We start from the raw sequence: 26,765 nt of genomic DNA, 5'->3' as shown, positions 1-26,765 counted from the left end.
GTAAAACACTAAAACTTATGGTTATATGTTATTTTAATATATTTAAATTTATCTACAAATTATTTTTATATGTATATTTAATGTTTGAACTTTTAAAATCAAATTCATAATTTATATATGTATGTATGTGTAGGAAAATAGAAAAAAAATCTGAAAAATATAGAATCCGGTTCACCCGGCGGTCAAACCGGTTAAACCGGTTGAACCGGGAACCGGTCACCATACCGGTTCAACTAAAAAACCGGTTTTTAAAACATTGATATAGAGTTAGATTATTATGTTCTAGCTATCTTGTGTGTGTATATATGATCGATTCTGGACCAATCATTTTATTTATGTTTAGAATGTAATTAGTGCATATTACATGTTAAATATATAACGAGTATTAATTAAATTTTCAGCATTTAATATGCATTAATTACTTTTTTAAAATAACTAAAATGATTGATCCAAAATCAATCCTATATGCAAAAAATAGATACTAGAAATATTTGAACCTAACTCTCTCTCTCTCTCTCTCTCTCTCTCTCTATATATATATATATATATATATATATATATATATATATATATATATATATATATATATATATATATATTGCATAAAAGATGTGATTGTTATTAAGCTATACACCAACATTTTCGTTGCTAGGCTGGAAATGATCAATGAATGTTTCTCAAGAGAGGATGTAGAAAATATATTATCATCATTGGTATGTTTATTACTAGCGATTTCACTAAAATCTTGTTTTATCTCAATTTTAACTTGCCAATATAGATTATTATTTGCATTTGCATCTATGTAGGAGAATTTGGCCGCATGCAAGCATGAAAAGTGGATTAATGATGCTATAAAATCGATCAAATATGCTTCTCCATTATGCTTAAAACTTGCATTAAAACTGGTAACTAAAATAACGTATGTTTCGAATAGAAATCGTAATTTGTTTGATCGTTGTTAATTATTTCTAACTATTTGTAGATTAGAGAAGGCCGACATAAAAAACTTGAACAATGCCTTGCTTGTGAACATCTTGTTGTTAGTCATCTTCTACGAAGAACCGTGAATGATGATTTTTACGAGGTTTGTTAGTGTTTTCCATTTTCTATGTTTCAAGATCTATTTTGTACATGTATGGCGTGTGTCTTTGGAAAATTTCTCTATTTTTAGAGTAAATTATACGAATGGTCCCTATGATTTGGGGTAATTTGTATGCTTGGTTCCTAACTTATTTTTTTAACTCAGAAGGTCGCTACTGTTTGTTTTTGTTACGCGTTTGGTCTCTGTGTTACCTAAAAAGACTATTATTTAAATAGAAAAAATTAGTGATTTAGGTAAAGTAAGATGAGAGAGATGAGGTTGGGTGTATGTTTATTTAAATAAGTTAAAAAAATTAAGTACAAAATAATATTTTTAGGTAAGACAAAGATCAAGTGCGTAACAAAAACAAACAATAGGTATCTTCCGAGTTAAAAAAATAAATTATAGACCAAATCCACAAATTACCCTAAACCATAGGGACATTTTTGTAATTTACTCCTATTTTTATTTCTATCGTTGTTGAAAACCCAAGTCACAAGACTTTAAAATGCAGGGACCTAGAGCAATGATAATTGATAAAGATAAGAAGCCACAGGTAACATTATATTTTCGTTTTCGTTCCATAACTTGATTTCATCTAGCTATACCATTTAACATTTTACTTCAGATTATCTTATATCTCACGACATGAAATAAGATATGAAATTATTTAAACAACAGAGAACAATAAAATATTAAAATAAATAATAATAAACAAAAAATAAATAGCTAAAAGTTAGCTGAAAGATAATTAACAAGAAAGTAGAAAGATCAAACACTAAATGTGTAACACCCAAACCTATTAGGGGCAACCAAATCAACGTAAACTTAAAGATGCTTAGGAGACCAAGTTTCCTGTGATAACTTATTATTTAGAAATTTAAAGAATGTTGATTTTCTCTTCTTTAGTAATTTTCATTAGGACTTTAACATCTTTGAAAATAATTTTATTACAAACCTTCAAATGACACCACACACATGTCTCTAGCACAACATATAGACACCTTATTTTGAATTGAAGATTTAAATAGATCCTTATTTTAAACCGGAGAGTTAAAGGAATCCTCGACTAATCAATATACCAACATCCACCAAAATCTATATGTATAGAGCCAGTGTAAGAACTTATCACAAATATGTGTATGGTTCTCTGCATTGATGGACCTATGCAGTGCTTTGGGGGGGGGGGGGGGGGGGGGGTGACATTCCTAATTTTACGTTTAGAAAAGACCGATTTGTTTATGCTTTAATTAAAAATCAGAGTATCATTTTTAAGAATAATGTTGCAAAATTTGTTCCCAAAAATATGATAAGTAAATTATTAAAGCATTTCCGAAAAGATGTGTTCTCATTATATTAAAAATGACATGATGTCATTGTCAATACAATACATAAGCATAAACAGAAATAATACATACCTTACAACATCTATTATTCTAATAGTCTATAATCCATTGATCTTTCATTAGATCATCACTCATGTGCTCTATTGCTACTATCTGTAATACTAGAAACTAAGTGGGTCAGACTTGGGAGCCTGATGAACACATAAGATTTTCAACCCATAATAATTAAGTTCATTAATTTCATCAAATCATTCAATCCGATTACCCGTTTCCGTTATCCTCACTTTCTGTCTTTAAAGCATCTAATTTAAGGGACTTAGCCTAAGGATTATCATCGGGATGGACAAGACTGTTTAGGGGATTCCTTAACAATATATGTCAAAAAGGAAACCATGAGGAGGATGGAGTACACCTGGTGAACACGTAGTTCAAAAACATCTACAGGTTGCGAGTTTGCCAGCGTTCCACTGGACTGTCTAGAATATCCTGTGGTCGTCATCTATACTCCGCTAGATGTCTGAATCAGCTTAAACATAAAGGCCTTTCATCATTTATTTCATCATCTATATTATCTATCCATCTTTACCTATCATAATTATAAGTATAAAATACATATACAGTTTAAATCGAAAAAAACATATATATTTTGTTCATCCAACATAGATATCAAGAACACAAACAATATGCACACATAACATGTAATTTATATTAAATACTTCATATCCATGTGAGATGAAAGTAACTATGCACTCACTTGTTAAAGTTATGACTCCAAACTCGGGCAACACTTCGCTTCTAATAATTTTATTTTCCTTCGACGAAACCTAGTATCATTATTACTAGATTTTAGTCTAATATTTATTGCGACTAATTATTAGTCTAGATTTATCATTAACTCAAGGTCTACGTCATAATCTATCAAGTAAGGATTAGCCAGTCAGGACAGTTGGGAGGCAGGACCATTTCGGCATACAACTTTTCTGAAATCCAACAACCAAGCCCAATGTGACCATTCTAGACACCTCTCCCATAAGTAGATCAATCAGTATAACGAATTTGAATCATTGATAAATCTTGTTTATAGGTTCATAATAATGATAATGAACTTAAACATAAGTTATACTTAAAGTAAGGTAAGCATAACTCACTTACAAGGGGCTTTTAGCTAGGAGCCGAGCTTTGCAAGGGCATAACTTCTGAGCCGAAATCTCTTCTTCTCGGAGCCTTCTGGCACTCCGGGCTTCGCCTCTAATACTTAGGAAGTACTAGGGAATGAGAGGGGCTAAGGATCGTATATGAGAGAGAGGAAATGAGGTGATTTATGCCTCTATTTATAGGCTGAGGGATTGCATTACGCGGGGCGTAACTTAGGAGAACGCGGGGCGTACTCGGTACAATGGGCGTACCAAGCTCTACGTTAGGCGTACACGGGCCACGTGTCGAGATCTGGTGCGAAGTCGTAGGGAGAAAGGCGGGTTTGGGATTGTGCCACGTGTCAGCCTCACATCTTAACCCATAATTTAATTATCTTCTAAATTCCGTAACTTTTGCATACGAGCTTCATTTTTTACGTTCTTTATATCCACGTGTATGTAGCAACGTGATCTACAACTTTCGTTTAGACTCCGTCGGCTAATTTTGACATTATTTTTAAAGTTATATTTTAACAGACTTAGACAGATAAAGTCTGTTAAAAATTCATAACTTCGTCATCCGACGTCCGTTTCCGTCTGTCTTTATATCTTCTGTCATAAACTCGATTTCCAAGCTGCATACTGCTATGCCATATCTTAGAAGAACCATAACTTCCTCTAACGAAGTCAGATTGGACATTCTCTATATGCACGCACTCGGTTTAACGTATACTATGACTCTTGTTTAGATCACTAAGGCTAAAAAGTATTTTATCGCAAACTCACTTTTTACGATACACAACGTCTTGTCGATTTTGTCGCAAAACTTCGACGGGTCATAACTTCTTCGTTATAAGTCGGATTTCAGCGGTCCTTATATTCTCAAAATCCTTATTACGACTACTTCAACTTTCTTTAAAGATATTGGGTTAAATTTTCGTTCTATTTTTGACGCATATATTTACTATTATTTAATTACATCGTTATAAGCACGTATATTGCACACAAATAATATAAATCACATAATACTCAAATAATTCCTCTTCAATACTTCAAAATAGGTTACCATTGTTGACCCTAAGTATTACATCATAATATTAATGATTAGCCAGACACGCGGGCGTTACAGGGGTCTCGTGCAACTACTCCGATTTAGCCCTATAATATAATTTTTTTTATTTTTTTATTTTATTTTTCTATAGGTGCAACGCCTTCGAAATATGAGTGTCAGTATTATTTTTTTGGTGCCACCACTATTCAAATGTTTTGCATTCGCCACTAGTGTGACATCCCCATTTTCACGGCCAAAAAAGACCGATGTTGTCTCAAAACAATTTTCCTCAAAACAATTTTCCTCGACAAAACCTAGTATCAATACCACTAGGGTTTAGTTTTTAACGTTAACCACGACTAATTAATAGTCTAGCTATTATTACTATTATATAAGCGTTAAATAACACTCAATATAACTCATAATAATAGCCCAAATAATTATTTTAAGGTCCTAATAATGTTACTATAATTAAATAAAATCTATATTAAATATAGTATAGGCGTAGCTCACTTACAGCGAGTTTTTATTAAAAACCGGGCTTCGCTGGAGCAGCGTTTCCAAGCCGAAAACTTTTCTTCTCGGAGCCGTCGGGCGCTCCGGGGCTTTCTTCTCGTGCTAGGGAGGTTCCGTAGACTTGGGAGGGGTTTAGGGAGGCTAGAGAGAAGTTAGAGAGAGAAAGAAAGGCTTATGGTGTGAAGAAAATATGAGGAGTTCACCCTTGTATTTATAGGAAGTGTATAGTAAAGTAGTCTCCAAGCTTCGTCCGTAACTTTTGCGTACGAGCTCCGTTTTTGTCTGTCTTTTTACTGTTGAGTTCCTATTAATGAGATCTTCAACTTTCATTTAGACCTCGTTAGCTAATTCTCATTCTATCTCGGATTTACAAAACTGCATCGAATTCGCCACGCTCGAAAAGTAGGGACTAAGCTTCGTCTATAACTTTCGCATACGAGCTCCATTTTTGTCTGTCTTTTTACCGTTGAGTTCCTATTAACGAGATCTTCAACTCTCATTTAGACCTCGTTGGCTAATTCTCATTCTATCTCGTATTTACGAAACTGTATCGAATTCGCCGCGCTCGAAAAGTAGGGACTAAGCTTCGTCCATAACTTTTGCATACGAGCTCTATTATCGACGTTCTTTATATCCACGCGTTGGTATTTACGAGTACTACAACTTTCATTTAGATCCCGTCGGCTAAAAATCGACCGATCTAAAATTCAGATTTCGGGCTGTGCACTGCTATGCTAAATCTTAGAAAAATCATAACTTCCTCATACGAAGTCAGATTTGGGCGTTCTTTTTATTGATGTTCTTAGTTTAACATATTCTACGACTTTCGTTTAGATCGCTAAGGCTAAATCTCGCTCTATCATAAATTCACTATTTACGTTTCCCGGTATCGTGCCGGTTCCGTCGCGAAACTTCAACGGGTCATAACTTCTTCGTTATAACTCGGTTTTCGGCGTTCTTTATATGTACGAAAACCTTGTAACATACTCTACAACTTGGTTAAGATTATTTATTCTAAATAATCTTTTGTCGAAAAGTCGTTTTCGACCCCTATTGCCTCTAATTTGACTAGCCCAGATTTGCGGGCGTTACAATTATCTCCTCCTTAGGATGATTACGTCCCGGAATCATCAACGAAACAGGGTCGTATAATGACTCCATACGTCATCTCTTCATCCTAGGTAATAATTATAACTTCTACATTCCTTCGATTCTATCTCTTAGACTCATTGACTGTAAGAGTACTCGATCGTGCACCTGCTCTCTACCTCAGGTTAGACTCCAAATTATGACCTTCAAGTCACAATCTCGATCCTTGCTGGATACGGACTTGAGATAAGTTCTTTTATTACTACTATAGATCGATGTGTCATATTCTAATGACCTATCATCGTATGTTGCAACACTTAGACTTAGGTCTCTTAGAGTTAAATTCTAAAACAGACTATGCGTTCCTTCATGTTCTAATGTGATATAATCACACTTTAACATTAGGCATTTCTAACCACCAACTTCTTTAACAACAAGTGCGATACTTCTATTGATCGCTTTGATTTCAACCGTTTGGTTTAAGTCAGACGCTACATCAAACTTGGTTCTCTGAACCACACAACATACTCATCGTAGTCGGACTCGATTCGATATGACCACTAGGGTCGGAATATCAACAATCTTCTTAGTCATTACCGAAACGATGGTAACAACACACTTGAATAAAACGAAATCAATTACTAGCTTCTTGGTAACCTTGTGACTTTCCCTGATCCAAGTGTGAGTCCTGTGCTTCCGGTAGTATAGGCCTCTACTACCATTCACACCTACTCATACTCGTCTCAGGTATTGTCCCGCAGTTTTCCAAGTCACCACACAAGAAAATCATATAACAGCTTAACACATCAGATATCAAAACGAAGGTTTTTATTATTCCTTGAAACTATTACATAGGTGTTCAAGTTCACCCTAGACTATGTCTCTAACAGGCTACATCATACGATTCTATGGCTACTTCATAACTCAATCTTTGGATGTCAAGCCGTCACTCCTGAATCCTCGCGTTGTCATCTGCTTCGTCAAGGATCATTTGAAATGCTCTCGCCTTTGGCTTTGGCGGCACATTTGGCTTTGTAGCCCCCTCTCTCTTTGGGCAATCTTGCTTGAAGTGCCCTTCCTCATTACATTCGTAACACACCCTTTTATTGAATTCACACTCGTTGGCATAATGCCCATGCTTCCCACACTTGAAACAAGTTACTTCCTCACTGCATTTTCAAGAGTGTTTCTTTTTGCACTTCTCGAACCATCTTTCTTCACTCCCTCCTCCTCTAAACTTCCTGGTACTTGATTTGCTTCTCTCATCGGGCTTCGCAGACCCCTCAAACTTCCTCTTTTCACCAACCTCAATCTTGTTGGCAGCTCTTCCCTTAATCATATCTTCCACAGACTTGGCAGCCCAGATAGCTGCCTCCAAAGTAGGTGCCTGACGCACTGGCACTGCATATTCCCATGGAAGTCCTTTTGCATACTTGTCAATTTTTGTCAGCTCATCCGGAAGAAGATGTAAGGCGAACTCCATCTTCTCTGTGAAGTTGTTGGTGTATTCATCAATAGACATGCTTCCTTTCTTTAAGGTAAGGAATTGGTTTTCTAGCTCGAGCAGATTTTGGGCTGAGCAGTACCTACGTTTGAAATGCACCAGAAATTCTGCCCATGTCAGTTGCAGGGGCTCATTGGGGCTCAGCGTCTTTCCCAAGGTATTCCACCATCGTACAACGCCTCCTCGAAACTGACGCACTACAAACGTGGTCTGTTGTTTTCCCTTGCAACCGCACGTCATGAAAGCTAATTCCATCTCCGAGATCCAATCCATGACCCCGATCGGATCCTCCTTTCCAGTGAAAGTCGATGGCTTGCAAGTTAGAAAATCCTTGTACTTGCATCCATTCCTCTCTACTTCGTCATCTTGGTTGTTTTGTCGAACTATTAGTGGGTTGACTTGACCAACAATCCCACTGTAGTTTCCTTCCTCAGTCTGCCCTTCGTTCAACTTGGGCTATTCGATCTGAATAGTTGCTTCCTCTCGATTTTGCTGGAGAAAACGTCTGGTTTCCTCCATTTGACGATCCAACATCGCTTGGATCATCGCTTGCACTCCTGCCATCGTTATTGGCTCAACAACGGCTACCACAACCGGTATTTGCTCAATCGCTGGGGGTTGATCTCGGTTCCCATTTGCATTCACGTTTCCGCTACGGGTTCTTGCCATCTTGATCTATACACCGAATAAGGTGAATCTAGACCTTTACTTAGGATTGACGTTTAAATCATTCCTATCACTCCGAAACGTTTATATGCTAGTTCTAATATCGTAGTTAAACGCTTAGAATCCTAAACACATAAGGTTTTCAGATCTGGTCGGCAACAGACCATAGATCCGAACAAATAACATCATATAAGGCATAAAGCATTTAGCACATAAAAGCATTTTAGGCATAATTCCTAAAATAAGCTAGTGCTCACACCTCACAATCATCGCTTAGCATTCTAAGTTTAAGTCTAGAAATAAATCCATATTCCTAGTTCGCTTAAACTAATGCTCTGATACCAACTGTGACATCCCCATTTTCACGGCCAAAAAAGACCGATGTTGTTTATGCTTTATAAAAATCAGAGTACTTCATTTTATAAAAATGTTGCGGAATTTGTTCCCAGAAAAACATGGTAAATACGTTATTAAAACATTTTCGAAGAAACGTATTTATTTCATTTTAAAACGTTTGGGATGTCATCGTTAATACATAAACATAAGCATAAACAGAACTTACAATTATTTACACTAGTGATCTACATCTCTTTAAATCTCTCAGTGTAATGTCACTTCATATCAACACCTGTGATATAAATAAACTGAGTGGGTCAGGTTGGGAAACCTGGTGAGTACATAGGGTTTTCAACCCACAATAATATAATTATTATGTTTAAACAATCAAACAATCAACCCAATTACCCATCCCCATTATCTTCTTTATTCTTAAGGATCTACCCTAAGAATCAGCTATTTCTCATTCATTCATTCCTGAGGATCATCCTAAGGAAACAACATGAAGTCCATTGTTGCCAATGACACATTGGTCAAGCGCAGCTGCTAATATTGTCACTTAGGCTCAGCTGCCAGAATTAGGACATTTTCTATGAGGCGCTTCTGCCGGTATTGACCTTTAAACACTACTGTCATGGTCATAAGGCTCCCTATTAGGCGCAGCTGCCGATACTATCCTTGGAGCGCAGCTGCTAGGACGTTTACCGTAGATCTAAATCATCTACGGGTTGTGGCGCAGCTGCCAGTGCTCATCTATAGGGTACTAGGTCCACTGCTGCCAATGTATACCTATAGGGCACTAGGTCCGTACTACTAATGTTCCTCTATTTCAGCTTTTATCCATCATCATTCATCTACCCATGTTTTACCCAACATATTTTGTAGATATAAAATACTTTATACAGTTTACATCATTTAAAACATGTATAAAAATCTTTCACCAGCATAGACAACAAGTATTTAGACAATATGCACACATAGCACGTAAATTTATAATAAAATACTTCATATCTATGTGTAAGATGAAAGTAACTATGCACTCACCTGATTAGGTGGTGATTCCGAACTCAGACAGCACTTCGTTATCTCAAAACAATTTTCCTCGACAAAACCTAGTATCAATACCACTAGGGTTTAGTTTTTAACGTTAACCACGACTAATTAATAGTCTAGCTATTATTACTATTATATAAGCGTTAAATAACACTCAATATAACTCATAATAATAGCCCAAATAATTATTTTAAGGTCCTAATAATGTTACTATAATTAAATAAAATCTATATTAAATATAGTATAGGCGTAGCTCACTTACAGCGAGTTTTTATTAAAAACCGGGCTTCGCTAGAGCAGCGTTTCCAAGCCGAAAACTTTTCTTCTCGGAGCCGTCGGGCGCTCCGGGGCTTTCTTCTCGTGCTAGGGAGGTTCCGTAGACTTGGGAGGGGTTTAGGGAGGCTAGAGAGAAGTTAGAGAGAGAAAGAAAGGCTTATGGTGTGAAGAAAATATGAGGAGTTCACCCTTGTATTTATAGGAAGTGTATAGTAAAGTAGTCTCCAAGCTTCGTCCGTAACTTTTGCGTACGAGCTCCGTTTTTGTCTGTCTTTTTACTGTTGAGTTCCTATTAATGAGATCTTCAACTTTCATTTAGACCTCGTTAGCTAATTCTCATTCTATCTCGGATTTACAAAACTGTATCGAATTCGCCGCGCTCGAAAAGTAGGGACTAAGCTTCGTCCATAACTTTCGCATACGAGCTCCATTTTTGTCTGTCTTTTTACCGTTGAGTTCCTATTAACGAGATCTTCAACTCTCATTTAGACCTCGTTGGCTAATTCTCATTCTATCTCGTATTTACGAAACTGTATCGAATTCGCCGCGCTCGAAAAGTAGGGACTAAGCTTCGTCCATAACTTTTGCATACGAGCTCTATTATCGACGTTCTTTATATCCACGCGTTGGTATTTACGAGTACTACAACTTTCATTTAGATCCCGTCGGCTAAAAATCGACCGATCTAAAATTCAGATTTCGGGCTGTGCACTGCTATGCTAAATCTTAGAAAAATCATAACTTCCTCATACGAAGTCAGATTTGGGCGTTCTTTTTATTGATGTTCTTAGTTTAACATATTCTACGACTTTCGTTTAGATCGCTAAGGCTAAATCTCGCTCTATCATAAATTCACTATTTACGTTTCCCGGTATCGTGCCGGTTCCGTCGCGAAACTTCAACGGGTCATAACTTCTTCGTTATAACTCGGTTTTCGGCGTTCTTTATATGTACGAAAACCTTGTAACATACTCTACAACTTGGTTAAGATTATTTATTCTAAATAATCTTTTGTCGAAAAGTCGTTTTCGACCCCTATTGCCTCTAATTTGACTAGCCCAGATTTGCGGGCGTTACAATTATCTCCTCCTTAGGATGATTACGTCCCGGAATCATCAACGAAACAGGGTCGTATAATGACTCCATACGTCATCTCTTCATCCTAGGTAATAATTATAACTTCTACATTCCTTCGATTCTATCTCTTAGACTCATTGACTGTAAGAGTACTCGATCGTGCACCTGCTCTCTACCTCAGGTTAGACTCCAAATTATGACCTTCAAGTCACAATCTCGATCCTTGCTGGATACGGACTTGAGATAAGTTCTTTTATTACTACTATAGATCGATGTGTCATATTCTAATGACCTATCATCGTATGTTGCAACACTTAGACTTAGGTCTCTTAGAGTTAAATTCTAAAACAGACTATGCGTTCCTTCATGTTCTAATGTGATATAATCACACTTTAACATTAGGCATTTCTAACCACCAACTTCTTTAACAACAAGTGCGATACTTCTATTGATCGCTTTGATTTCAACCGTTTGGTTTAAGTCAGACGCTACATCAAACTTGGTTCTCTGAACCACACAACATACTCATCGTAGTCGGACTCGATTCGATATGACCACTAGGGTCGGAATATCAACAATCTTCTTAGTCATTACCGAAACGATGGTAACAACACACTTGAATAAAACGAAATCAATTACTAGCTTCTTGGTAACCTTGTGACTTTCCCTGATCCAAGTGTGAGTCCTGTGCTTCCGGTAGTATAGGCCTCTACTACCATTCACACCTACTCATACTCGTCTCAGGTATTGTCCCGCAGTTTTCCAAGTCACCACACAAGAAAATCATATAACAGCTTAACACATCAGATATCAAAACGAAGGTTTTTATTATTCCTTGAAACTATTACATAGGTGTTCAAGTTCACCCTAGACTATGTCTCTAACAGGCTACATCATACGATTCTATGGCTACTTCATAACTCAATCTTTGGATGTCAAGCCGTCACTCCTGAATCCTCGCGTTGTCATCTGCTTCGTCAAGGATCATTTGAAATGCTCTCGCCTTTGGCTTTGGCGGCACATTTGGCTTTGTAGCCCCCTCTCTCTTTGGGCAATCTTGCTTGAAGTGCCCTTCCTCATTACATTCGTAACACACCCTTTTATTGAATTCACACTCGTTGGCATAATGCCCATGCTTCCCACACTTGAAACAAGTTACTTCCTCACTGCATTTTCAAGAGTGTTTCTTTTTGCACTTCTCGAACCATCTTTCTTCACTCCCTCCTCCTCTAAACTTCCTGGTACTTGATTTGCTTCTCTCATCGGGCTTCGCAGACCCCTCAAACTTCCTCTTTTCACCAACCTCAATCTTGTTGGCAGCTCTTCCCTTAATCATATCTTCCACAGACTTGGCAGCCCAGATAGCTGCCTCCAAAGTAGGTGCCTGACGCACTGGCACTGCATATTCCCATGGAAGTCCTTTTGCATACTTGTCAATTTTTGTCAGCTCATCCGGAAGAAGACGTAAGGCGAACTCCATCTTCTCTGTGAAGTTGTTGGTGTATTCATCAATAGACATGCTTCCTTTCTTTAAGGTAAGGAATTGGTTTTCTAGCTCGAGCAGATTTTGGGCTGAGCAGTACCTACGTTTGAAATGCACCAGAAATTCTGCCCATGTCAGTTGCAGGGGCTCATTGGGGCTCAGCGTCTTTCCCAAGGTATTCCACCATCGTACAACGCCTCCTCGAAACTGACGCACTACAAACGTGGTCTGTTGTTTTCCCTTGCAACCGCACGTCATGAAAGCTAATTCCATCTCCGAGATCCAATCCATGACCCCGATCGGATCCTCCTTTCCAGTGAAAGTCGATGGCTTGCAAGTTAGAAAATCCTTGTACTTGCATCCATTCCTCTCTACTTCGTCATCTTGGTTGTTTTGTCGAACTATTAGTGGGTTGACTTGACCAACAATCCCACTGTAGTTTCCTTCCTCAGTCTGCCCTTCGTTCAACTTGGGCTATTCGATCTGAATAGTTGCTTCCTCTCGATTTTGCTGGAGAAAACGTCTGGTTTCCTCCATTTGACGATCCAACATCGCTTGGATCATCGCTTGCACTCCTGCCATCGTTATTGGCTCAACAACGGCTACCACAACCGGTATTTGCTCAATCGCTGGGGGTTGATCTCGGTTCCCATTTGCATTCACGTTTCCGCTACGGGTTCTTGCCATCTTGATCTATACACCGAATAAGGTGAATCTAGACCTTTACTTAGGATTGACGTTTAAATCATTCCTATCACTCCGAAACGTTTATATGCTAGTTCTAATATCGTAGTTAAACGCTTAGAATCCTAAACACATAAGGTTTTCAGATCTGGTCGGCAACAGACCATAGATCCGAACAAATAACATCATATAAGGCATAAAGCATTTAGCACATAAAAGCATTTTAGGCATAATTCCTAAAATAAGCTAGTGCTCACACCTCACAATCATCGCTTAGCATTCTAAGTTTAAGTCTAGAAATAAATCCATATTCCTAGTTCGCTTAAACTAATGCTCTGATACCAACTGTGACATCCCCATTTTCACGGCCAAAAAAGACCGATGTTGTTTATGCTTTATAAAAATCAGAGTACTTCATTTTATAAAAATGTTGCGGAATTTGTTCCCAGAAAAACATGGTAAATACGTTATTAAAACATTTTCGAAGAAACGTATTTATTTCATTTTAAAACGTTTGGGATGTCATCGTTAATACATAAACATAAGCATAAACAGAACTTACAATTATTTACACTAGTGATCTACATCTCTTTAAATCTCTCAGTGTAATGTCACTTCATATCAACACCTGTGATATAAATAAACTGAGTGGGTCAGGTTGGGAAACCTGGTGAGTACATAGGGTTTTCAACCCACAATAATATAATTATTATGTTTAAACAATCAAACAATCAACCCAATTACCCATCCCCATTATCTTCTTTATTCTTAAGGATCTACCCTAAGAATCAGCTATTTCTCATTCATTCATTCCTGAGGATCATCCTAAGGAAACAACATGAAGTCCATTGTTGCCAATGACACATTGGTCAAGCGCAGCTGCTAATATTGTCACTTAGGCTCAGCTGCCAGAATTAGGACATTTTCTATGAGGCGCTTCTGCCGGTATTGACCTTTAAACACTACTGTCATGGTCATAAGGCTCCCTATTAGGCGCAGCTGCCGATACTATCCTTGGAGCGCAGCTGCTAGGACGTTTACCGTAGATCTAAATCATCTACGGGTTGTGGCGCAGCTGCCAGTGCTCATCTATAGGGTACTAGGTCCACTGCTGCCAATGTATACCTATAGGGCACTAGGTCCGTACTACTAATGTTCCTCTATTTCAGCTTTTATCCATCATCATTCATCTACCCATGTTTTACCCAACATATTTTGTAGATATAAAATACTTTATACAGTTTACATCATTTAAAACATGTATAAAAATCTTTCACCAGCATAGACAACAAGTATTTAGACAATATGCACACATAGCACGTAAATTTATAATAAAATACTTCATATCTATGTGTAAGATGAAAGTAACTATGCACTCACCTGATTAGGTGGTGATTCCGAACTCAGACAGCACTTCGTTATCTCAAAACAATTTTCCTCGACAAAACCTAGTATCAATACCACTAGGGTTTAGTTTTTAACGTTAACCACGACTAATTAATAGTCTAGCTATTATTACTATTATATAAGCGTTAAATAACACTCAATATAACTCATAATAATAGCCCAAATAATTATTTTAAGGTCCTAATAATGTTACTATAATTAAATAAAATCTATATTAAATATAGTATAGGCGTAGCTCACTTACAGCGAGTTTTTATTAAAAACCGGGCTTCGCTAGAGCAGCGTTTCCAAGCCGAAAACTTTTCTTCTCGGAGCCGTCGGGCGCTCCGGGGCTTTCTTCTCGTGCTAGGGAGGTTCCGTAGACTTGGGAGGGGTTTAGGGAGGCTAGAGAGAAGTTAGAGAGAGAAAGAAAGGCTTATGGTGTGAAGAAAATATGAGGAGTTCACCCTTGTATTTATAGGAAGTGTATAGTAAAGTAGTCTCCAAGCTTCGTCCGTAACTTTTGCGTACGAGCTCCGTTTTTGTCTGTCTTTTTACTGTTGAGTTCCTATTAATGAGATCTTCAACTTTCATTTAGACCTCGTTAGCTAATTCTCATTCTATCTCGGATTTACAAAACTGTATCGAATTCGCCGCGCTCGAAAAGTAGGGACTAAGCTTCGTCCATAACTTTCGCATACGAGCTCCATTTTTGTCTGTCTTTTTACCGTTGAGTTCCTATTAACGAGATCTTCAACTCTCATTTAGACCTCGTTGGCTAATTCTCATTCTATCTCGTATTTACGAAACTGTATCGAATTCGCCGCGCTCGAAAAGTAGGGACTAAGCTTCGTCCATAACTTTTGCATACGAGCTCTATTATCGACGTTCTTTATATCCACGCGTTGGTATTTACGAGTACTACAACTTTCATTTAGATCCCGTCGGCTAAAAATCGACCGATCTAAAATTCAGATTTCGGGCTGTGCACTGCTATGCTAAATCTTAGAAAAATCATAACTTCCTCATACGAAGTCAGATTTGGGCGTTCTTTTTATTGATGTTCTTAGTTTAACATATTCTACGACTTTCGTTTAGATCGCTAAGGCTAAATCTCGCTCTATCATAAATTCACTATTTACGTTTCCCGGTATCGTGCCGGTTCCGTCGCGAAACTTCAACGGGTCATAACTTCTTCGTTATAACTCGGTTTTCGGCGTTCTTTATATGTACGAAAACCTTGTAACATACTCTACAACTTGGTTAAGATTATTTATTCTAAATAATCTTTTGTCGAAAAGTCGTTTTCGACCCCTATTGCCTCTAATTTGACTAGCCCAGATTTGCGGGCGTTACAACTAGTTCTCTATTTTGTCTTTTATTATGGTGAAACATCCTAAAAAATTTCAGACAAAGAAATCATTTTAAATTCATTTCAAAGTATCCAATAATCATGTAAAAATAACCGAAAAGTGTATCATAGTTGAATAACATCAGGGTATAAAATCCCAAAATCACATAATGTGGAAAACATGGGCGGATACAGTGCGATCAAGCTAGGCCATTCCCTTTCGTGTTGGAAGTACCCGAGACATAAACTGTGAACTGTAAGCACAAAGCTTAGTGAGCTACCATAAAATACCACATACCATACATAATAATCATATAATGGGCTCCGCCTGACATCGAGTACCGTTCGGTATACAGATCTGTCACTCATCGAGCCCCACCCGGTATACATATAAACATCTAAATGTATAAACACATAACTCATGCAATAATCACAAGATACATAGCATATAGAATGGTCATTGGGTCCCGATCGGTATATATACAAGCACATGACACATGCAAGAATCACGTAGACATCTGACATCCTAAACATAACAAAATCATGGGTCGGCATTGGTGCCTTCGACCCGCCAAACGCAGTGAGGAAACTCACATGAACTACTCAACAGAAGCTCACATCGACCTCAACAACAGATCAACCAACCCAAGTTTCCTAAAGTCAAACCTATACCAGACCTTAGTCAAATAATCCATGCTACCAAAGGTTGACCAAAAGTCAACCGATCAAAAAGTCACCGATCAAAGTCGATTGAGCCGTAAATAATATATTTTCATTTTATTATTGAGCCAGGAATGATCGACTCCAAAAGTCAAACTCGATCGTACATGACCAAAAATAAATACCATACATGTCTAGATTGTTTGGATATACCTATTTCACTTTAACCATTAAATATATGATATGCCTTAGATAAATTTAATTATCTAAAATTACTCATCTCAACAAATAAGTAAACTTAATTTTGTTAGTATTTTAATGATACGATATTATCCTGTACACCTTGAAATCCATTTAACTCTAATTAATTAATCATCTCATAATTAATTAATTAACCCATATCCGCAAAATATTTTACATCACCTAGTCTTAAATGCTCATCATTTTAAATAATGAAATTCTAGCTTTTTGTCCAATATTGATGAGCCCAAATATTTGGTTGAATCCATAATTCTTTAGCCCACACAAATAAAAGCCCAAAACCTTAATAAATGAAAAGCTATTAGGTTAAGGAGTACCTCTCATACCTACGATGACCGTACATCAGCCAATGCACACGGATTCTCAACTAAGGCCTAGTGGTCGGGGCCACCCTCTTCTCCGTCGACGTGTCCTCGTCCGGCGTCACCCTCTAAGCTTGCTTCAAACCACCGAACCATCTCAGTCATTACAGGAAGAAGACATTATCCCATCTTACTCCCTTCCGATTCTTCCCTCTCTACTGAAGTTGACCATGGCCAGAAATGACTGTGAGCCCATTGATGCTCAAGATATCTGAACTTTTACAGTTAATGCTTTATCTCTTGAGTCACTAGAAAATGTCACCCACTGAAACACTCCATGGAAGCCTCACAACAACCTTGACCACGATTGATGTTCGTTTTCCTCCTTTCTTCTTGACTGGGAATCGATCACCATGTGGCCTCTCTTTCTCTCTCAATGCATGTTTTCACTCTCTTTCACACACATACTCTCACCGAATGTTTCACTGGAGGAGCAAGGAAACCATTCACCTCACTTGCTGGCATGCCATCTCACCAGAATACACTCACCTTTGATATTTTCCCATCCCTCTTTTATCCCTCGTTCCTTCTAGATTTTCATCTGTTCCAGAGACTCCCTACACTGACCCTAATCGATATGTATACAAGAGGTGTGATAATGTGGCTAGAAGTTAGCTATCTTTCGAAAATAGTCGAGATATGCAGGTCCAAATATGGGAAACGAAATTTTGAGGAAGTCATGATGCTGACCATTTTGATGGAGATGGAGACAATTAAGTTTCGAAATCTGGCAAAAATAGTCCCTATGCTTTATCAAGTTGACATATTAAACACTAAATCTAATTTGTCTTACAAATAAATTTACAAAAATTACCATTTAGTCCTTGTACTTAAATATTCCAATTCTTATTATTCATTGAACTTAAAAATGTTCTTAATAATCATTTAATTTAGTAAATCACATTTCAATCAATTTAATTCATCTCTTTCATCTATAAATGCCTTTTTACTAATCAACTCTACTTATTTCACTTTACAAGTTATTCTTGAATGAAATCATTATTTGAGTTATTTAATAACCATATTTCAAAATATCTAGACAGAAGACTGGTATTACATATGGAAAGTGGAACATAACTATGTATTCAAATCAATACTCCTACATATGATATATGCTCTAGCTAGAAGGGATAGGATTAATCAAGCCCTTTATGATTTTTTCCCACATAGGTTAACTATAGGAGATATTGTGATCCATATATAGGAGAATAACATCATCTATTGGATTGGAGACTAAAGAAATGAAGAATTACCCACATATTCTAATTCACATGCCTAAATAGTTAGGTTTGGTACATCTCTTCTTTGTATTTCATTTTAATATATGATAAACATTATACAACATGATATATACTCGACCTACATACAACCCTTTGTCCTAAAGGCCTAACTATATAATATGGCCTACCCAACTAGAATATATTTGAGTTTCCACCGAAAGAAAAACCCAGGAAGAAACATAAAGTTAGAAAAAAAAATTGAGGACTATATAATCGTTTGTTGAGGGTCGACAATGCAAGATGATCCTGTATAGAGATTAAATGAACTTGTAAATACATTTTTTTATATAAATAAAGTGAATGTATACATGACATGACTCATCAAAGTATGAATCATCGAGTTGGTAGGGATATAAGTGTCTAAAACGTTACCGTACCATAATTTAAGAGGAACACAAGAGGGAAAATGATGTGTGGATAAATGACTTTGAATCCATTTAATTTCTAAAGTAAGATTGTCCAATTCCTTTTACTCACCTTCCATAGAGGAATATGAAAAGATCTATTTCTTTCAAGAAGATCATGATATCGTACTTCTAGCAAGGAAGGTTTCAAATCCTATTGTAAATCATATATGATCATGACAATCATCCCAATCTAATTCCATAATGGCCTCAAGTTGATTTAAAGGGACCGTGCCATTAGATCAAGAAGAGTATGTTAAGGTATCTAATAAAATAGGGGAGACTCAATGAAATAAGCCCCCATGAGAGGTGGTTCCTCAACGACAACAAACAATACACTTAGCTGTAGATCAATGAAGTTTTATAGGATAAAAAATGAATTGACAAACTTTCTTGATATAAAAGGCAAGATCAGGTCAAGTTAATGTCATATATCGAATGAACTACATGATCCAAATATATCAAGTAGAGTAAATGTATAGGTGACGAGATAAACCCTTTAAATAGTGGTAGAGTTAAAGTATGCAACAAACATATGAATAACATAAAAAAATATTTTTTTCTTTAGTTAAAATGTGCATTGTGTTTGGGAAAGCACAAACCTCACACCATTAAGAAACTTAAATACCAAAAAAGTATTAGATTTGACCCAAATCTTTCAAGGCAAACTCGTAGGAAAAGCAAGTGATGGTACATAATAACTTGGTAGGATTATTGCCAATGATAATGATATAATCTATGTATACTAACATATACAAGTGCAGAGTCTCCCAACTATACATACACATATAATCGTTTGTTTTGGATCCAACATATCCAAAGGAAAGTAAGAATGAAGATAGAAAATAAATCAATTGAAGCTATATGAAGCTAAAATAAGGTAATAAATATGATAGACAAAGTGAATAATGTTATAGGTCAAAAATATTATTTCATATAAATAATATATAACATGTATCAATTAAAAGGGCATACTAGACATTTAATTGATGTATGAATAACATAGGGGGTAAGTATTAATGGAAAAACAAACCTAAAAACGAAAACAAAAAGTATCAATTTAAGGTTGGATCTAGTGTAGGGGTTTTCAGGCTTGGGGATGTGGTCGATATTTATATTCAAAGTTTAATAAATACATGTTCTAGGGATGGTATTGATGATCACACCACTATAACCTATAACTAAGCCCAAACCATAACCATAGACTTAAAAACAATTTATAGATACATACATACATACACACATACAAATATATATATATATATATATATATATATATATATAAGATGTATTTTTACTTGCACTATATGCTTTTGAAGAGATTTTGCCATTAATAGACATTAGGGGGGGGGGGGGATTTAAAAAAATAGACACAAAAAATCGAATTTTCAGGTATAGATATGGATTCTGTGAAGCTGAGTTCTGAGGGCTTCGCAGAATCAACTTAATCTCCGAGGAATCAATGTGGCAAAAAAATCTGATGATCCATTCCATGGAGATAGCTCCGCAGAGCTCTCTCTCTCTCTCTCTCTTTCTCTCTCTCTCTCTCTCTCTCTCTCTATATATATATATATATATATATATATATATATATATATATATATATATATATATATATATAGGATGAATTATCATTGCATGGGTACTGGAGGGTGGTGTGTGATAAGAAAAGCCTAAGTAATAGTATGGAGTAGGGATTATCGATTAGATCCAAAATACATGCTCCTAGAGCAATCAATAGATGACACAAATATGGGACGAAATATTGTAGACTAGGAGTTAGAGGTGAAAAGAGTAAATATGTAAGATGTTATCTCAAGTTTGATGGAGGAGCTATTGAATATTGACCAAAAAAGCTAAAAAATAGGAAGGGGTTGTGGGGTCCTTGGGAGTTGAGATGGAAGTGGTAGATGCGATAAATGATGTAACACTTAGGAACGACTGAACTAAGACTAATCAAACCTAACGTAATATGATATGTAACATAATAGGTGAAAGGGTCAAAACAACAATACACATGGTCTTTAGAACTATATCTAAGCAACATGTAAGGAAGGGAATGAAAGTCCACCTTATGTGGATTATAAGGGCTAAGATGAGAGAAACACAAACATCGAAATAGATAGAGGAGCAAATAGTCGGGAGCACATGTAACAAAAGGTGAGAGATTATGAGAGATGAGGGAATGAATACCATTATTGAGAGATGAGGGAATGGATACGTTTATTAAGATAATCAACACTTTTAGTGGAGAATTTCCTAATATCTTGAGGTATATTAGATTGAGCTAGAAACAAATTCTAAATAGCAAACACATAAGCAATCAAGCACTCAACCATTTAGTTTTTTTCCATAAGTATACAAACAAGAGACTTTACGGGTAATTCTAAATCAAGGGAACAGGCATGTTTGAGTATTTTTCAAATTGACATACAACCATAAAGACCCAAACAAAGAAAACTTTTGCAACATTTGATTATATTAGAAATAAGTTAATCCGCATGCACATAGAAATATGTAGACAAATAAGAAAAATTAGAAATGAGCATCAAAGAATATTATGTGGCAACCCCTAAAACGTTACTAAACATAAGACCAACAACTTCACAATAATGATTTTTTATTTTAAAGGTCAATATGCAGATGTAATAATTGACGAAGAAGTATAATAATGATCAAAGTTTTTCTTCATACATGGTAAGAAACATTTGCTAAAATATATTTAAAAGATGTAGATATAGATGACCCAACAACAATGCCAAGATATAAAATATGCATGTTTACCAACGAGTGTGACAGGTGTTAGTAACAAAGGGATGAGATATGAAAGGAGTAGAGTGATGGGTATTGGATCCTTCAAAAGAAAAAAAATAGCATAAAAGTCAAAAGAAATATCATTGTCTTCTGATATTTTTTTAACATAGTGGAAAAGGTAGATATGCCAACATGTAAAATAGATAAACCCGTATCGCTACAAACATTAAAAAAGTTAATGGCCTAATATGCTTCAATGTACTCTAATTATGCGTGATATGGAGTAAGTACATGGTTGGTTGTACTTGTATTGAGGAATAGCTATGAGACTAATAATGAGGCCAAGAATGGGGCGTGAGGGATACAAGTATGCCGATGGTGCATGGTAACACTATCAACATTGTCAAAGCTATTGAGGATGTCGTCCTACTTATATTTTTAGTGTTATAACATCCAATATAGAAATGGACAACACCAAATAATATATAATAACATTTACCATTTTTTATTTGTTTTATTTTATTTTATTTTTTATGTTTTTAATTTCTATTTTTCTATTTGTTTTATTTTTTTAATTTATGTCATAATTTTTTTAAAAAAACATATAAATTCATAAAACATAACTAAATTAAATACTTAATTAAACATACCATTTTATAAATAAAAACGACACGACAAAGGAAAAAAACATTGAACAAAAACATATGATAGTTTGAAGAATTGTCAAATCCTTCGTAATGCGATCTTCCTTAGCTTCACGATGAAGGAACTTAAAATGCTCACGTTGCAACTCATATCTTTTAAGCGCGATTTCATTGTGGGCATCAAATTTCTGTTTCATTTTCGCTTTCTCTCGAAGTCTACTTTCGCTTTCCTCCGCATGTCGTTGAGTCAGCCTCACTTTGTCGTGACCTATCGGTCGCTGAGGTGGGGATATCTCTTCGATGTCGTTGAAGTCGTCCGGTATTTCATATGTGTCCACATTGAGGTCAATTTTCGTGCGTGCGTCCGAAACGTCTACCGAACCTGAACCGCGAGACCTCTTGGATTGTTTTTCCGACAATGTGTCCGTTTAATTCCATTTTGGGTCTTCCTTGACAATCTACCAAACCTTTTCGTGCTCGAAAAACGTGACTCATCTCGACATGATATTGGTCCCTCGTTGCTTTATAAACATTAAAATCATTCGCACCACTTTGTTTGTGCGATGAAAGTTTGTTATAAATGGAATTGAATTTGGTGCACTTCTTGCTTATTTGAGTCTACTTGCTTCACAACATATCGTGATTGTGATAATTTTCACCCTTTTTCAAAATGGTCAGAAATTTCCCAATCACAACTTCCCAAAAAATGAATTTTCTCATACCGTTTCCCTGAGTTGAATTTTTGATGTTCTGCACCACGACACCGCCAACGCGTATTCTTCCTCCGCAGTCCACCATGTTGGAGGTTCTTCTTCCGATTTCTCCACCACGAACGCTTTCCCTTTCCTTCTTTCTCTCCCTTTGTTGGCCATTTTTTCCGGCTCTCCCTCTGCTTGCATCTCGGGTACCGTTTCTTAAGTGGGTGGTGGTTGTGTGTTATTTTGTTGCATTATAGCGAATGTGTTGAAAAAGTTTTGTGGAAGGGTTATAGGGATTGAAAAAGTTGCCGAAAATTTGAAGTTAAGTGTACCTTGAGTGTTGAGGATGGTCACGTACAACTCATATTGTGCAAAACCGAGAGGAGGAGATGTATCTGTGTTTGGAGGAGGAGTGTTGAAGTTTTGATCTATATTGTGTTGTGTGTAAAAAATGAATCGAGAAATGGTATGTAAGAAATGAAGTGAGAAATGATATGTAAAAAATGAAGTGAAAATGTATATATATGCAGGGGTGGATGCAATATTTCATGGTATGGGTTGCACGGAAAAATTAGGGGTTGCACGATAGTAGAAAAAATAAAAATTTTAAAAATTTTCGAAATTTTTTCCATTGCGGTCGGAAAATTTAGGGGTTGCCAGTGCCACCCCGTAACCCCCCTAAATCTGCCCCTGTATATATAGTGAGTAAAAATTGAAAAAAATAGATTTTTTTTATAACATTTTGACAATTCTTCAATGGTCAGTTTTTTGACCGTTACCGAAAAAAATCGACGACATATATTGCGCTTCTTCCCATTGCCACGATAACGCATGATACCATAATGCCAAAAAATGGGGACCGGGGTCGGTGTTCCTCACGTTATAACAACGTTATTACGAGGCCACGTCGAAAAAATGGCATCCGGCGTTGCCCGTACCGACTCGTCTAAGAAAACTAGAAGTCCCTCTAGTTCCGCTCTTTCTAACTTTATCTTTTTTTCCATGGCCATCAGAGTTACAAAGGTTTCTGTGACTGCAATTTTTGTGGTGTCTAGAAAAGAGGGATTAACTGTTAAAAAGGATATTGATCCAATATTAATACCTTACGGAAGAAGTATCCACACACCAACGAAATATAATGGTTTGAGAGTTAATAAAATATGAACTTTGACTTTTATATTTTATGGCTCTTTTCATTTCTTCTAGGTGTACTAGAATTCTCATGAAATAGTCTCTTATTACTAGAGACAATTTATAGATTGGGAACACTTTTTGGAACATGAGACATTTATTGATCAATAATTGTTGAATTATTTAAAAATTTATTCTCAAAGTTTTTAACATATATTTTCAATGTTTTTAACATACCTTAATTCAACAATAACTTTTGTATCCAACCATAAAATACGACATGCCGTCAAATTTTTTGCATATCCCACACAGACACTTTTTGCTTTAGGTTAAAGTTTTCAAATCTTAGGTATGGGCCTTATAATAAGCCAAACATAATGAAATCTTAGAATAACTTATATTGGGTTTTCTTCTTTTCCAAATTTCATAAGGATCTACTTTGATTTTATTAAATATTGCTCTATTTCTTACATAACAAGCCACGAGTAATGCTTTACCCCACCGATTGTTTGGCGGATTTGCATTCACCAACACATCATTAAAACATATTTTGCAAAACCCCATTATCCCTTTCTTTTACACCATTATGTTGTAGTGTACATGGAAATATCATTCCATGAGTTAAACCATGACTTTTACAAAAGGAAGAAAATTTTGTTGGAAAGTACTCTCCACCTCTACAACTTATAAGTATTTGAATATTTTTACCTTTTGAGTCTCTACTTGAAACATATATCTTTTGAAAGCTTCAAAAGCTTGGTCCTTAGATTTTAACAATTATACATAAGTATATTTAGAACAACTATCAATGAACGTTATCAAATATCTATTTCCTCCTATAGTTAGTTGTCTATTCAATTCATATATGTATGAATGAACTAAATAAACGATTATAGTGTTCCTATCATTATTGGGAAAATATTCATTTTGCCTTGATCATAGATTTCATGCTTTTCACTATGATCATTATTATAAGAAATTACCCCTTATTTAGACATGTATAGTGGGCCTCCAAAGTCCTTACTAATCAAAGGTTATGGTCGTTTTAATATGGGCTTCTATTGGCCCTGTTAATCATATTCATATTTGTCCATAAATGCTTTAAGTTTAACCAAGTCTTATATATGCTCCACATCACAATGACATCCTTTGTATTTGTGCTATATCCTGACAAGAAACACATATAAATAGTTACATGGTTGAAGTTTTGTGTTTCCATGAAGTTTCTATTAGAAAAAGAAAGAAGGCCCTAAACTTTGATAAGATAATAATACAAAGCTTTTCAGTGGGGGGTTTCATACAAACAGTTGTTATGGAGAAGAGGGGTAGTACTAGTATGAAGGTTGTGAATATTGATGACTTCATCGACTTCATCTTTTTTCCATTTGACATCTCCAGCTTGTTGCTCACCCTTGTTCTATATCTTCTCTTAAATAATTGTTGATCTAATTGAATCATTTAACGACTTATTTGAAGATTCCTTTAACTAAATAGAGACAATAGCTTTCTTTTTTAGAAACGATAATTAAGTAAAAAATGAATGAAAGTACCATATGAAAGTTGACGTCCAACATGTAAGTACATTCTTTTAATCAAATTTTAGAAACTTTTTTTTTTCTTATCTACAGTGGTCACCATCAAAACTTCATCTAGTGAATGAGGAAATGGTACGCACATGTTTCTCCACAATTGACGATGAAGATTGGCAACCATTAAAACTATTTGCAAGAGAAAACTCGAATCAATTTATGATGTCAAGGATCTAGCGACTTATCTTCGTTATGTGTCCATTATATCTTATTATCATGTATACTCATGTTGATTTAGGTGTTTGCATATTCAATGTGTGAATCATATCACTTTTTAATTAATAAAATAATATAGTTGATATATTTAACAAGATAGATTTGTTTTAAAGGTTAAAAACAAAATAACATGGTAGTCATTGCCACTATGTTTACTTCATACATTTGAGACGACAGTTGAACCATCTTAAGAGTAGATTCAAGTATCATCAAGTTCATAAAGTCAAACCTTATGCCAGTGAATGGTAGCATTTCAATTGTTTGTTATATGGAATAACTATTTAGTATTTTGTATTAATATTAGTATAAATAGGGACAATATTTACATATATAAGAAACCCCTCTATATACATGAAGTAAGAAACAAAGAAATCTATACAAAGATATTCTAACACACCCTGCCAGTTGGAGCAAGAGTTTCCCGAATGTTCAAACTATTTCCGAAAGCAAGAAAAAACTATGTAAGTACTCCCTTCATAAAGATATATGAAAACTAATGTGCAGATGACACATGCAAAACATGCATTTAACCAATAGCAACATGTTCTCTGACAAAATGTAAGTCTATTTCCACATGTTTAGTGTGTTGGGGTTGAACATGGTTAGACGAAAGGTACATGACACTAACATTATCACAAAACACAACTGTAGCACAAGACAAATGAGAACCCAATTCTAGAAGGTTTCGAAGACAATCAACTTTAGCCACAACATTAGCCACCCCAAATACTCAT

The 26,765-nt window shown here is 35.9% G+C and overlaps 1 protein-coding gene across 10 annotated transcripts in view; it reads left to right on the top strand.

The window, feature by feature from the left end:
• Nucleotides 1–26,126, top strand: part of LOC145061082 (3-hydroxyisobutyryl-CoA hydrolase 1-like) — a 57,543-nt gene extending 31,417 nt beyond the window's left edge. For 9 of the 10 annotated variants that reach the window (XM_079008457.1, XM_079008460.1, XM_079008456.1 and 6 more), the window contains 5 exons: nt 653–713; nt 807–905; nt 983–1,084; nt 1,596–1,637; nt 25,855–26,126. In XM_079008457.1, the coding sequence (XP_078864583.1) occupies nt 653–713; nt 807–905; nt 983–1,084; nt 1,596–1,637; nt 25,855–25,992 (442 nt within the window). In that variant the 3' untranslated portion in view covers nt 25,993–26,126. Of the gene's footprint in view, nt 1–652; nt 714–806; nt 906–982; nt 1,085–1,595; nt 1,638–25,829 lie in introns of all 10 variants that reach the window. The other variant, XM_079008454.1, reaches the window with a different exon arrangement.
• Nucleotides 26,127–26,765: the final 639 nt, after the last annotated feature.

Source organism: Lactuca serriola, chromosome 7 (genome assembly GCF_051521515.1).
Source record: "Lactuca serriola cultivar US96UC23 chromosome 7, Lser_US96UC23_V15, whole genome shotgun sequence".
NCBI lineage: Eukaryota > Viridiplantae > Streptophyta > Magnoliopsida > Asterales > Asteraceae > Lactuca > Lactuca serriola.
This window is presented reverse-complemented; position numbering and strand designations above follow the sequence as displayed.